Source organism: Anastrepha obliqua, chromosome 3 (assembly GCF_027943255.1).
Source record: "Anastrepha obliqua isolate idAnaObli1 chromosome 3, idAnaObli1_1.0, whole genome shotgun sequence".
NCBI classification, from domain to species: domain Eukaryota; kingdom Metazoa; phylum Arthropoda; class Insecta; order Diptera; family Tephritidae; genus Anastrepha; species Anastrepha obliqua.
In genome coordinates this window covers 45,260,863-45,276,116 of record NC_072894.1, presented here as the reverse complement: position 1 = coordinate 45,276,116, position 15,254 = coordinate 45,260,863, and the positions used below count along the sequence as shown (strand labels likewise).

At 37.2% G+C, this 15,254-nt stretch overlaps 3 protein-coding genes across 3 annotated transcripts in view; 1 reads left to right on the top strand and 2 right to left on the bottom strand.

The window, feature by feature from the left end:
* The window catches only part of LOC129242465 (sodium- and chloride-dependent GABA transporter 1-like), a 150,608-nt gene that overhangs the window by 26,439 nt on the left and 108,915 nt on the right, over window positions 1-15,254 (top strand). The gene's annotated exons all lie outside the window — the stretch shown is intronic.
* LOC129242468 (uncharacterized) overlaps window positions 1-15,254 on the bottom strand; it is a 91,475-nt gene that overhangs the window by 38,784 nt on the left and 37,437 nt on the right. The gene's annotated exons all lie outside the window — the stretch shown is intronic.
* LOC129241942 (uncharacterized) overlaps window positions 11,088-15,254 on the bottom strand; it is a 36,482-nt gene continuing 32,315 nt past the window's right edge. Inside the window, exons 2-4 of the mRNA XM_054878492.1 lie at window positions 13,331-13,495; window positions 13,095-13,262; window positions 11,088-11,243 (exon numbers count right to left, since the gene is read on the bottom strand). Coding sequence (XP_054734467.1) covers window positions 11,088-11,243; window positions 13,095-13,262; window positions 13,331-13,495 — 489 coding nt within the window. The remainder of the gene's footprint in view (window positions 11,244-13,094; window positions 13,263-13,330; window positions 13,496-15,254) is intronic.

Here is a 15,254-nt window from a genome sequence, read left to right as displayed (position 1 = left end):
CCTCATATAGGGAATTCTGCAGCGGTATTGAATCTCTGAGTGACACGGCGAAGTTGGTTAGGATCCTGAAAAGGGACCCAACGGCAAAGCTGGGGTCACTTAGGAAATCTGATGGCTCCTTCACGGAGCGGAAAAGTGATACACTCAGCTTGCTGATGGAGTCTCACTTTCCTGGTAATCAGATAAGCATCAGCCGGCAACAGCCCTTATTGATAGAGGCAGTTGTCAGAGCTGCTACACCTTCTCGGCATGACTGGTTCGTTGCCAGATCTGTGGTGAATGTGGCCGCCATTCGATTTGCCATCAAATCTTTTGGCGACTACAAGTCGCCCGGACCAGATGGCATATTTCCTGCCATGCTGAAGGAGGGTGCAGAGTTCGTGACAGCAGCCCTGAAGAAAATCTTCTCGGCATGCCTGGCACTGGCTTACATACCACGCTCTTGGAGGATGGTGAGGGTCGCTTTCATCCCAAAGGTTGGAAAAGACGACTACACCAGCCCCAAAAGCTTTAGACCAATCAGCATGACCTCTTTCATGCTGAAAAGTCTCGAACGACTAGTGGAACTGCGCATACGTCAGAAGTCGCTGAAGGCTCGCCCTCTGTCTCTATTTCAGCATGCCTATCAGAGTGGAAAATCCTGCGAGTCGGCACTGCAAAACCTTGTTGCAAGGATAGAGCTGGCCATCGACAGGAGGGACTACGCTATGGGTATCTTTTTAGACATAGAGGGGGCGTTTGATAATGCCACTTTTGATAGTATGTGTAACTCTGCTAGTAGGCACGGCGTAGACCGGGTGCTAGTAAATTGGATTCGTTCGATGCTGGCCCAAAGAATCGTTTCGGTGCGAGCAGAGGAAGATCTGCTGGTGTCATCTGGGGTTAACAGAGGCTGCCCCCAAGGCGGTGTGCTGTCTCCGTTGCTCTGGTGCATGGTAATCGATCCTCTACTCACCACCTTAAACGATTCGGGAGTCTACGCACAAGCATATGCGGACGACGTTGCTTGTTTGGTAACAGGCTCTTCGCTTATGAACATCTGCAGGAAAGTGCAGAAAACTCTGGATCGGATTGACACTTGGTGCTGTGCGAACGGGCTGTCGGCAAATCCCGCCAAGACTGGTATTGTCCTCTTTACCAGAAGGAGGAAGCTTGACGGAATCGTTCTGCCAAAGCTAAAAGGAGTCACAATCCAGCTATCCAAGGAAATTAAATATCTAGGAGTAATCCTCGATAGTAAGCTCCTATGGAAATCACACGTTGAGACAAAGGCATCCAAAGCGCTGACAGCTTTCTGGCAGTGCAAAGGTGTCTTTGGGAAAACGTGGGGTCTCTCTCCTAGCAAGGTCCTATGGATCTACACAGCTATGATAAGACCCATTATCACCTATGCATCAGTGGTCTGGATGAGTAGACTATCCCTAGTGGAAGTCAGGAGGACCTTATCGAGACTACAACGCACTGTGGCCATCTGTTGCACCGGAGCTTTTCCGACTACTTCAGGCCCGGCACTAGATGCTCTGATTGGTTTACCACCACTTGATGCTTTCATCCGAGGAGAGGCCCTGAAGGCCATCTGCAGACTGAAACACAGTGGGAACTGGTACGGCCCTTGTCCGGCATTGGAACACAGAGAAGGTATGGACATCGATCCAACGATTCTCTCCATGCCCCTTGACTCAATGCCATCAAGAGTCGTACTTGAAAAGAGATACAGTGTAGTGCTACCAGAGGCTCAGTTGTGGGGAGACTCAGAAAATGAGCCCGGCAAACACTGTTTTCGCATTTTTACGGATGGCTCCAGGACCGAGCATGGCTCCGGCTCTGGGGTCTACGTGGAATCCAGCGGGACAAAACTGCACTTTGCTCTTGGAATGCATGCATCTGTGTTTCAAGCGGAGGTGTATGCAGTTCAAGAAGCGATGAACTTTGTTGTGGAAAAACGATGGAGAGGCAGATCTATATGTGTCTGCAGCGACAGCCAAGCTGCGCTTATGGCCTTAGACAGCCCTCAAACCACATCAGGGGTAGTGAAGTCCTGTAAATCCAGGCTGAACTATGTCGGCAGACATAACAGCCTGATGCTAACATGGGTCCCGGGACACGTGGGTATCGCGGGTAACGAGACCTCTGACTCCTTAGCTAAGATGGGCTCTGAGGCCAATTTCTTTGGCCCAGAGCCCGCTTTGCCACTCCCCTCTGCGGCCATCACGGCCACGGTTAGCAAATGGGTAACTACTACCCACAAGCGAGCTTGGCAGGCTGAGAGAGGCTGCAGATGGGCAAAACTGATGTTACCTGTCATGTCCGATCGACTGTCGCAAACCCTTCTGTCATTAGGCAGAGGGGAGTGCAGACGGCTGGTTGGACTAATGACGGGCCACTTTCTGTGGGCAAAGCACATGGAAAGGTTGGGCATCTCAGACAGTGTACTCTGCCCAGCTTGTGAAGAGGAGGATGAGACGGCGGATCACTTCCTGTGTGTCTGCCCCGCCTTCGCCCGAATCAGGTTTGAGGTCTTTGGCACTGATGTGTTAAGAAGCGACCATCTTGGCTCCTTGGCACCACAAGATCTACTCAGATTTCTTCGGAGATCGGGTAGATTTAAAGAAAATTAAAAGGGAATCCAAGTGTAGTACAATGGACTCAATTAATGTCTGAGTGCTGCACTTGCTAGTTGTCCCGACAAAAAAAAAAAAAAAAAAAAAAAAAAAAAAAAAAAAAAAAAAAAAAAAAAAAAAAAAAAAAAAAAAAAAAATCTTCTCTAACGGCAGTTAACTATCAAGGGTACTTACATTATGAGCGGGAAGGACAATTATATGCGCCGACTTGTCGGCTTTTGGCACTTAGACTCTGCAGGTTGTCAGTTCAGTTTTTCCTGTAGGGTACTTATTGCAGTATCTTATCCTGGTACGAGGCAAATATCTACATACAAACATATATATGCAATACAAATATACGTAAGCGCTCGATAAAGAATTGATTGCTATTTCACTGGCTAGGTGAATTTCGTTTAACAAGTTACTATGTGACTCGCAATGTCTGTACATATGAAATAACTTGTTTACGGTTCTAATTAGAGATGCGACAACGTTGCTCAAAATGTTTTGTTTTGTTTATATTTAAAAAAAAAAGGCAAACATTTGTTAGCTGTGAAAAAGTCGACTAATATGCAATATGTATGACAATATGCATGAAATATTATATGGTAACTGATCAAGAATGATAGAAAGAAGATTGCGCCCATCAGAGAGTAAGTGACGTCACGTTTGCTGAGTTGTGCAGTATTGCCAACCAGTTGCTCTTCGCAATAAACTTAGTGCTTTTTTATACCGAAAATGCGAAAATTTTAAAGTTTCGTGTTTGTTTCTTTTTTTTTATTTGAAACTACCGAAACTTTAAGTTAAAAAAAAAACTGTATTATTATACAAAACAAGGTTAAAAAAGGCAACTCTGAGAAGATTTTAGTGCTAATGAAAATTAGTTAGTTTTTATAAAATTTAATATTTTGAAAGTGTGATTCTAATTTTTTGCTCCTTTTAAGGTTATGCAAGAATATCAAATGTCCCTCTCTCAACTCTTCTTAAGATTGAAAACTTTTTACACATTTTAAAATGCGTTTGAATTTACTGAATGCGGATTAAAACCATAGAGGTGTAATCGTTTCTTCTGGCCATCAATCCGTAGTGGGACATAGGGCATCAAGAGGTGTATTCATTGTAAAAATAAGCAACAAAATACCAGAAAATACTAAAGAAACCATACTGACATTTTTACAAAAAGAGTACCTTATCTAGTTACATAACTTCAAATATATATTTTCTTTGAATGGGCATTTTAGTGCGTTTGTATATCCAAAGCTAGGCAAGGAGAGAGGTTTGACTGCCGAAAGAGGAGAGAGATTTGACTGCCGAAAGCAGAAGAACACCAACAACACCTGCAATCGCGGGCAATGCCACCAGATGTTAAAAAAAAATAAAGCTAAATAAAACTGGGTGAATTATTTAAATAATTATTAAAAAATGTATATTTTACAAAATTATCAGGATTGCATTTTAATTAGAACAGCTAGAAAAATTTCCTGAAGAAAGAACTAAAACTCCGAAACTAAATAACAAAAAAAAAATGTTAAATCAAGTTACGAAAATGGTAATCTGGCCATACTAGAGCTAAAATCACGTAACTAGTTGTCAAATTCGCTGAGAGCAAAGTAACGAGACCACGATAGGCGCCATCTCATTATTCTCTCCATCGTGGTAACTGAACATGCTATTAAAGTAATAATCATTTGCAGAATCGATGAAATTATGAAAGTTGAGCTTAATACTGCAATTTTAACAATTTCTACCTAGCCTTCAGGGATTTGCTTTTGAATCAGATGATACCTGAAGCACAAGACAGAAATTACAACCCTCTAGGAGCAAATAAATTGGACCCTAAATCTACTAGCTTTCAATACAATAGGATATTCGTGGAATATTGTGAAAAGATATTTATGTATATGAGAAAATACTATAGTACCAAAATATGTTATGTTTGGAGCTTTGCGAAGTGGTAAATGATAAAAGGTCAAAACTGATCCTTCAACTCAATTAATTGATTTCTCAATTGATTAAAAGTATCCCAAAAAGGTTGAAGACATTAGTAGAATGTTTACTGTAATAAATGATTTGCGAGGTGTGAATAAAATAATAAGAGTGACGCCTTAAGAGCAGAAAGAAGAAGTACGCATACGAAAAATTCCAGTTAACGCCAGCGGTTTAGCGTAAAACCTTCGCTTTCTAATGGGGCACCTCTAGCTTCTGAAAAAAAAAATTTAGTAAATCCATACACTTCGTTCACATTAGAGTTGGTTCGTTTTTGGGTCTCTGTAAGAAAAAGTTAAAATGTAACAACAGAGTAGTGAATCTTTATGAAAAATTTCATATGAAGCTTACGAAAGCCGCTCTTCAAATATACAAGTTATTGAAAAAGCGACAACGATCATTCCAGGCGCCGTCTCAAAAGAACCAATTCAATTCTGTAAAACTAGTTAACCTCAATAATACATAAATGATTCAGTAAAATAATAGTATGGCAAACCATTTTATATTAAATTAGTGCATCTAAGTGGACATAAAAAGCATAAGGACCATTCAGTCGACCCCGAAAATATCCTAAAAACTCCTCTCATGCCCTCCCAGTCCCACCAAACACATATCATGATCTTCTTTGGATGCCGCTCCGGCTTGACTCTTGGCTTTGGCGTAACTCCTAGAGCTACCCACTCCTTTCTTTGTTTCCGTTCGATGGCGGGCGAGATGCTGAGAAGCAATTTGAATGCGACTTACTTTGTTTTTTTCGTTGGTCTCGTAAGGCACCCAGGCTCCCAATTTTTCGGTACATCCCATTGAATGAAGGTGATTGAAAATTGTTTTATAATCGTAGTTAATTTTTGTTCACCAATTCACGACTGGTTGGTCACTGTTCTCCTTAAAATGTGATTTGAGACGTTCTTCATCGAATTTGTTTTTGAGCTTTGCAAACTATTTCCGTGCTGCAGGCTCGCCTATAACACCTTCTCCATATAAGTACGGTAGCTTTTTGATCTCGGTGAAAACCAAAGAAGAGCAGGTGTCGAAAATGTTGATTTTTTGGCTAATGCGTATTCTATTTCTAAGCCTCAAAACTGATAAAAAAATAAATAACTGGAAAATATAATTAACATAGTTTTGTGGAGCAGAAAGAGTTTTATAGAATTAATACTTACCCTTTGCCAAACAGCAAACAAATCATTGTAAAATAAAAGAAAATATAAAAACGCTATGAACTTATTCCTCAACCCAATATAATACAATGAATGGTGTAGTATGCAGTGAGAGTTCAAAAGCCGTCTCTGTCCAGGTTTAGGAGTCTATTTGTCCTCTCTTCTGGAGGGAAGTATAAACTGTTTAGCCCACCACTGTCCTAGATTGTCCATCCAGTGTCGTGTGAATTCGCCGGTGAGCTCACAAACGGGTTCTGGTCCATGGAATTTTGGAATAGCGCCTAAATTCGCTAGGTAGTCCGCTTATTCGTTGCCATCATAACCTTCATGCACTGTTATCAGTCAGACAAAGCGGTGTTCTTTGCTTCTAGGGTATTGAGGACACTGAAACATTCCTCAACGAGTTTGAATGCTATTATGCGAGACTGCTGTGCATATAAGACTGCATGGCTGTCAGACAAAATGCAGATGTGCTTCGAAGTTGTGCCTCTTCTAAGGTTCAATAAGTAAAGCATTTAAAGTCTTTAGTCGCCTGAAAACTAACACTTAATTATTTTTTATTATTTTTTTATTTTAAGTAATTAGAAATATACACAGTTGAAGTTTTTAATTTAATTTTTTCACACAGCCCTTGGCCGGATATAGCCGGATTGACCCGCTCACATAGATCCGAATATCTTGGAAATTCATGTAATCATTCACCATTATTCTGCTCGCCAAGTGAAAAATTTGTATGTGAAAGCAGCAATGTTTTAGCGAGTTTTGTTTTGAGCCTCTTAGTTCACAAGCGACATGTTTGGGCTATTGGTTCTATGTATAACTAGATATTTTGTTTATTACATTTTCTTACCCAATATATGTATATTGTATAACGCAGTGCTGCCAAGTCATATGGCACGTTGGCCTCTGGGAACTAAAAAGTCTTACAGATACGGCCTCATTTCTCAAATAAATAAAACTAAAATTATTATTATTTTTTAGTATTTATGTCACACCATTGATTTAATAAATATTTTTCTTAAATTTGTAATTATATATTGTTAGTTCGTTATAGGCGTCAATCAGCTAAAATCAAAGCTTCTTCAAATAAATTTCACTCGTTTAATTATTAGGTTTTTTAACTCTTAAATAATAAGTATTTTGAAATTTTGAGTGATAGAACATGGCTACCTCTTATATTAGGGTTTTCTGTATTAAAGTGTTCTTTAATGCCTTTATTTGCATGTCTACATTGTGACCAAGTTTTAGTATAATCAGCCAATGAATAAAATGAAGGAGGAACCAAAAAGTGAGCTGCACTGCGTTTCATAGTAGTTAGGCACTAATAGATTTACCTACGGGGCATGAATTTGTAGAAAATTTTGCATTTGATTTTGCATATTTAACTAATAATTAAAACACAATTTACTTAGTTTAATATATGCGAGTATAAATATGCAGGTATGTATACACGTCTACATATAAACAGGAACTGATTCTTCAAATTATAATATCAATGGTTTGAAGAGTTTACTATTTTGCTCATTATATTGATTGAGTGTTTCATACATGTACGAGTATGTATGTTTTATATGCATGCATTAATTTAAAGATGTTTAAAGTTTTTGTTTCCGCAAGCAATTATAGCATTAAAATTAGCTTCATTCGAATTGGCAGATGTGTAGCAATTAAGCAAAAATTGTGAGCACGGTCAAAAAAGGAACACGATTTCTAGCAGTGAACTGGAAATACAGCGTCTCTCAAAATAATACATTTTTTTAATTTAAATTAGAGAAAAATATTTTCTTATAATTCATACAACAATATTTTCCTTATATTTCTAAGCAGCATGAAATCATTCCTTACTTAACCTTTTCTCATCGTTTATGTAAACATAATTAGGTTAAGCCAGAAAGCCAATATCATACGTACCCGTCCGTTTGAAAATCTACCGAAGCGCCGCTACTGAATGCTTCACATGCTTGCTTTACGTATTTGAATATAACTCAAAAATTTATGGGAGCCCCACTATGAAATATTCAGAGCTTACTGAGCTTAGTCCCAGCTACTAATGGCAAAGATAAAAAAATCTCTTGTTTTCTAAAAATGACCAAAAAATATATCCCAAAACTTTTAACAAAAAAAAAATGTTTCCCATAAAATTGTAGTATAATAATTAAAGTATATTTTATCTTAAAAAATAAAAAATTAAATAAAAACGGAAGATAGCTCACTTGGAAAAACTCTACCAAAATTTTCAACAATGAATAAATCTCAAAGTTATAATTTTTTTTTTCAAAATTACAGTCAACTTTTTATTGTAGGTAGCACTAAAACGCCGCATTGTTTATTTTTCATTGCACTCAAGTCTTCTTCTTCTTCATGATTCGCGTGATAACCGTTTAAGCGATTTTCGCTGAGTTTAACAAAGCGCATTAGTAGTTCCTTTCTCGTACTAACCATCATCAGTTGGAAACACTAAATGAAGGCAGAGGAGTCATTCCTAGTCCTACTACCTACGAAATACTTTTGCCACTTGATATGGAATCGCTTGACATGAATTCGTTTATTGTAATCTCGAATTGGCAAAATTATCATAACTAAATATCTCAACTTCCGCGCCATCTAACTTATCCAAAAAATATAGAAAACTTCCCTGAGTACGTACACAATGGAAAATAGTTTGCATTGTAATGGAATGGATAAATCAAAATGAATTTTTAGACGTATTACTGATTTTAATTATGCCAATTTTAAAGTGATACTTTGAAAAAACTCTTTGAAAATTGAAAAAATTCATTAAAATTACTAATGTTTCAAGGTTATACTTCTCATAAATATTATCGAAACTTTCGATGAGCTAGAAACGTTGACTTTGCTTCTTTCACATGTTATTTACAGCATGTTAAAAAATGAGTCAGTAATTTATTAGGTGTGGGTTAAAGTTTCCGTGATTTCTTAGCTAAAGTTACGAATTATTTGAACAATTAAATAATACATGATATTATGTGCCATTGGAAGCTACACCTTTACTCCATATTTCAGGCAGAATACGGATTCCTCTGATGAAAAATTAGAGTTCATTGAGCCAATTTGCGATGCTCTCGTAAGTAGTGAACCGTTTTCCAATAAGGGCTGACTACACTGATCAGAACAGATGGTAATCCAAAGGTGCAATGTCTGGGGAATATGGAGGGCGGGGCAAGACTTCCCAATACAGTCCCTATAAATATTTCTGGACCGATTTAGCAACGTGTGGCCTGGCGTTGTCATGGAGCAAAATCAGTTTGTCATGTCTACCGTCCCATTCCAGCCGCTTTTCTTTGAGAGCTCGATGCAAATGCATTATCTGCAGTCGGTAACGATCGCCAGTGATGGTTTCAGATGGTTTGAGGAGTTTATAATAGATGACACCCTTCTGATGCCACCAGATTCACAACATAACTTTTGAAGCATGGAAGCATGGATCGATGGACATGGTTCAACTGGAAGCCTCCAACATGTTCGACGCTTAGGGTTTTCATAATAGATCCATTATTCATCGCCAGTGACGATGCGATGCAGAACACTCTTTTTTTTTGCCTTTCAAAAAGCATCTCACACGTCACCAAACGTCTTTCGATATCCCTTTCCTTCAACTGATGTGGAACCCAGTTACCTGCTTTCTGAACCATTCCCATTGCATGCAAACCATTGCCAACGGTTGACCTATCAACATCCAACTCATTAGACATATCATCAAGGGTTCGACATGCGCCTTTATCTAATAATTGCTGTAGTTAAGTATCTTTGAATTTTTTCGGTACCCCTTTGCGATCTTTATCACTCACGTCAAAATTGCTTGCCACTTTGGAAGCGTTGAAATAACTCTTTACAAGCTGATTTGATGGAACGTGATTCCCGTAAATATTGATCAATATATGACACGTTTTAGCTGCACTTTTCTTTAAAAGATAATAATGAAGCATGACTTCCTGCAAATGCTGGTTTTCGGGATGAACGTAGATATTTTTGACGTCAGATAAAAAAGGATCCTTACGCTTCAAATGAATGTTAACTACTACCTCACATAACCACCTTCGAATCACCAGTATATTACTAGAGCGAACACAAAAGTAGTATCAGCAGCGACACATCTTTTACGAGAGCGCAAACTTATTTCCATACCCAATAAGCCGTCAAAAAGATAAAAATCACTAGTCAATATTTTTGACTCTAAGTGACTGCGGTTTGAGCACCAGTGTATACATTTTAAACCATAAATATTCGTGATGCCATACAATGGAAAAGCGGAGTGAAAATAACCAAACAGGTGGAAAAAAGGAAGCAAGAGCTTTGGGTTCGAGGATCACGACCAACCATGGCTAATTAAATTTGTATTAGCCGCTCCAAGCTACTGATGAAATCATTCAAATGTATAATATAATATTCAAACCTGCTATATTTGCAGGTGTACCAAAAAAATGAGAACACAAATGCCTGAATTTTAGTCCGATGAGAGCAGGGTAGCTGGGAAGAAGGCGCTGAGATGACTCCACTTCACCCTCCAGATAGCTTCTGCCGAAAGAACTTGAAGTAATCCCAAGTCTCACCACAAGCTTACCCAACGGACAAAGCCCGGTAAATACACCCACCAAATTCGAGAGCTGCGGTCTTGTTAGCCTTGAATGGAACTCGCGTCAACTAAGCGAGTGTTCGAAGCAACTTTCATTTCACGGGAAAACCGTCTTCAGGGTCCTCTATCTAGCCAGCTCACCAGTCCAGCAGTTTCCCGCTAGATGTGGTAGTTGTTGACTAGTTCGTGTAGATAAGACAACTTAAAAATACTTGCATAGATTCTAAAAAAATATATCCAAAGACGCTCTTTCCATAAGCCAATAATTTCGTGGGCAGCAAGGTTAACTTGTAGCGATGACTTGAAACCAAAGACCTACCAAACTATGTTAGTTGTTGGCAAATTTCCAGGATGGCAATGCACGACCGCATTTTGTTTAGGTCGTTAGTTCTTTATAACCAAAAAAAAAAAACAAAATGAATAATAATTAAAATAACAATAAATAATTATTTTACATATAATAAATAGCTGAATATGGACTTTCAGTTAAAAACACTGAAATGGAAAGTTTTAGCCCAACCTTCTCCTGCCTGTGCAACATTTCCGTTCTTACGAAGAGGGCAAATAGGTGCCCCGCGCATCAAAAGACCAGAAATGAGTTTTTTCGAATAGAACCAATTTGCTCACAGAAAGATGTGGAAAATGCGCGACGGATAGTATTCAAACTCAATGAAATGAAAACTTTTATATTTGTATACTCAATATATTACTCATTGTTATTTTTCTTTCAAATACACTTTAAATTTTCTATAGAATTTGAAAAAATAGCTTAACAATGGCCACCTTTGTCTGGTAAAAAAACCAACTTGTATGAAAAACATATTCACCGTTTGGTAAAGGTAGAATTTCGGTTGCCACATGGTTAATGTAACTTATAGGCAATTTATCAACGATTTCATCTTGCTGCAATTAAATCGATTAGTATTATATTATAGCTAATTAAAAAAAGACGAGAGTACCAATTACTGATGAAACTTAATGTATAAACATCTTCATATGGTATGTACGACTCGGTGAAGCATTGTGTGATTCAGTTACATACATAGATTAGGTTAAACATAAAAGTTTGTTTACTTAGAATTATATACTTAGTGCCCTGAAATAAGGCGAATTAAAAAATCAAAGCAGGTGCTCTACTGCTTCTTAGTATTCTACTACCAGGTTGTTCAAGAAGTTTAGCGGTTCGATAAGAGAGGGCGTTGCTACTAGCCTAATTTTTTTTATTATGTTGGTACACGGTTCATATGAACGTATGTGTAGTTTCATTATAATCCGTCAATTCATTCTTTGATTACAAGCCATTTAGTACCAATGATTTGATTACAAGCCATTTAGTACCGACGTGTCACAGTATTTTCTACATTGGAAAAAACAAGTATCGTACAGTGATTAAATTTTTATTTTTGGACAGCTTAAAAGCAAAGGAAATTTATGATCATCATCAATTAGTACAATATAAAAATGGGTTGCTGAATTTAAATGTGGTCGTACAAGTTTTGAAGACGATCCACGTCAAGGACGTCCACAAACAGCAACAACATTAGGAATCGTAGAAAAAATAAAGGATATCGTATTGGAAAATCGTCTAGTGACTGAAAAAGATTTAGGCATCTCATTGGGAAGTGTAAGCAATATTTTGACTGAAGTATTGGATTTAAAAAAGCTGTGTGCACAATGGGTGCCGCATTCGCTAATAATGGAGCGAAAACACATTCGAATGCGCAACGTTTTGAACGTTTTCTAAAAGATAAAGTGGATTTTGTGCGTCGATTCATTACTATGGATAAGACTTGGGTCTTTCACCATGATCCTAAATCAAAACAGGAACCTGGCTATTCGGTTCCTGAACGGGTTCGTGTGGGATGCGAGAGAAATTTTGTTTGTGGATTACTTGCAAACTGGTAAAACAATAAATATTAATGTAACCTTTTAGACCAACTGAAGAAAAATTTCGTGAAAAAAGATCCAGTTTGCAAAAGAAAAAAATTATTTTTCATCAGGACAATGCACCGTGTCACATTTTGACAATGGCTAAAATTCATGAATCAAAGTTCGAATTGTTGGAGCATCCACCCTACAGACTTTCTTCTGACCAAAAAAATTCATTCATGGAAAGCGTTTTTTAATCAAATGATGAGGTCATAACAGCTGTGGAAGCGTACCTTGCAGCCCTTCCAGATTCTCACTTCCGTGACATTCTAATCTACAATACGTTTTTGTTGATCTAGTTATACCATCTTTAATGAATTAGCCTCGTTTAGACCACGAATGATATAATACTAGGTTGCGTCTTCCGAATTCGCTGTGGAAGAAACAAAAGGAAGCGGAACTACTTGTTCGTGAAGAGCAATGGAAAGAAATGGAAACATCCAAACTATATATGTACACAAACAAACTTCTTGCCACGGCGTCCTCCGCATAAAAACAAAAATAAAAAAAAACAGCATTTGGAGGCTTTATATTAATTTGGGCGTTCACAATTTAACACGCGGCCCTTTGTTTTCATTAGTTTGTTTAGTTTATCTCTCACAAATCACAATATTAGCAAGCCATTCACTGAATTTGGTTTTGTTCGTTTGTTTAGTATTGTTAAGAGACTTGACGTCAGACTTGTCAAAATTGCGAAAAGTAAACTAAGTGTTTTGGTAAGACGCCCCTTCAGCACTCAATTCGCCGTGATTTAGCCCATACCGAATGATAAGATGTTTACACATCAAAATATCAAAATTATTAGATATACAAGTATTGACTTACCGGCCCATATGGACAAGTTCTATTTATGGTAGAGTATTTCTCGAACCAGCTATGAAAGTATTTAATAACGGGATTATTACGCTTCTTGATATATTTACATGCGTCGACAGTGAAATTATATAAAAAAGGCTTATAACCGTTAGCTTTTCGTAGCAAAGCAAAAGTCATCTACAATATTGAAGAATTAGTTAATTTAATTTGAAAAGCAAAATATTTTGTAATATGAGTATACGCACCGAAATATTGTGAACAGGCTCATGTCTAGGAAATTTTGCACGCATTGAAAAGTATTTGTAAGTGCGATTAATCGCCTTTATTCTGCATGTTTCGAAGTAGATATACGACCTGTCGGTAACAATGCACTCGGTGTTGCTAAACTCCACTCTAGGCCTCACAGCAATCTACACAAGTATACGGCATGGGGAAAAATATATATATATCCTCGTGAGTAAAAATTTGCAGAGAAAATAATATTGAATTACTTGCAATAAAAAAGCTGCCAATGATTATTGCACAAAATATATGTCCCTTCATGTCCGCCGGTAATTGTTGATAGACGACAAACGTTGCAAATAAAATAATTTGAAATACTAAATGTAGTGACAATTTATTGTAAATGGATTATTTCGTAATAATGGGTTTTTATCGAAGCATCATTGTAGCGGTCGTAGTGTGCTGAAGTGTATTTAAATTTGATTATTGAGTAAAAGTTCGATGCCTGCCGCTGATATTCAAATTATATGGCACAACAAATATTCGCGGGTTTGAATGAAAAGATAAAATTTCAAGTTTTATTAGAAATTAAATACAGTAGATTCTGTTTTTATGCGGTAGATACGTTCCGCAAGAAACAGCATAAAAAAAGCTACTAGTTCTATAGTAAAACTATAGATACGTTTCAAAAGTGCTAAAACCGCATAAATCTGAAATAATGTAATAAAATCGCATAAAAAGGGCACTAGTCCCATATTATAACTATAGATACGTTCCATAGACCACATGAATCTGAAATAATTAAATAAAATCGCATAAACAAAATATTGTATTTTTGAAAATTATATCTTTATTTAAGAAACGTCAGAATCGAAAAATAAATTTACGTCAGAAATAGAATCAGACAATACCCACATGTCACTTGAGGAAATGTACACGTCTGATGTACATAGTTACGCAGGCGGTTCCATACATGTAGGGTTAGCATTTCTGATGTAATCTGTGATGAGTTTTTGCTTAGCTGGTTTAGAATCTTGTTTATATGTATAATTCCCGATAGGTCGACATGCATTTTGTAATTTAAAAAAAAAAACCGCTCTATTTCAAAACCGCATAAAAAAAAGCCGCATAAAAACAGAACCTACTGTACTGAACGAAACTGCAAAACTTACGAAACTTTCTTATATAAATTAAATTGATTATTAATAATAGTTGTAGCTACACCAATAACCAACTCCATTGAATAACTCAGAAGAAGAGAGTAAGGCCCGCATGACCTGCACTGACACTTAACTGAAGTACTTCGACATACAGAGACCTTTCTGAGAGATCCCAAACCGTAAATATTTAAACATTTTATAAACCTTTCAAAGGGTCATTGCAGATTACAAGTCATCTCCACAAGCTGAGTCGAGTAACTCATGCCGAACAAAATACTCACAGAACAAAATACTGTTTTGATTCTATCACTTTTACCCTACTCTTCTATGGTATATAGAACGTAGTTGGAATATTTCCTTAGAATAAGGGGAGTGAAGTTGTTGTTTTTGTTTTTTTTTTTTAATTTTTTTTTCTAGAATGTTTATGCATATACATACATTTAAATTTATAAGATTTGGTATAAAAGGAAATGCCCGCTCAAGGGAGTTGTCCGGCTATTAGAGGTTAGGAGAAGTTACAGTATGCAAATATACATAAAGTTTGGTTGCGGCCCAAATCCTTCTTCTTTTCGTGTTTAAACATCGACTACACTACTTACAGATATTTTATTTCATTTTAATTGGTTGCATTAGCATCAAAGCTTTCGGTTATCCAAAAGAGCACTTAGTTTCCATTTCATTTACAATTATATACCGTACATTTATTTTCCAATCAGTCATTATAATAATTTGTATTGAACTCGGTTAATTTCCTCAGTCATTAATTTGTAATATCAATCGGGAAATA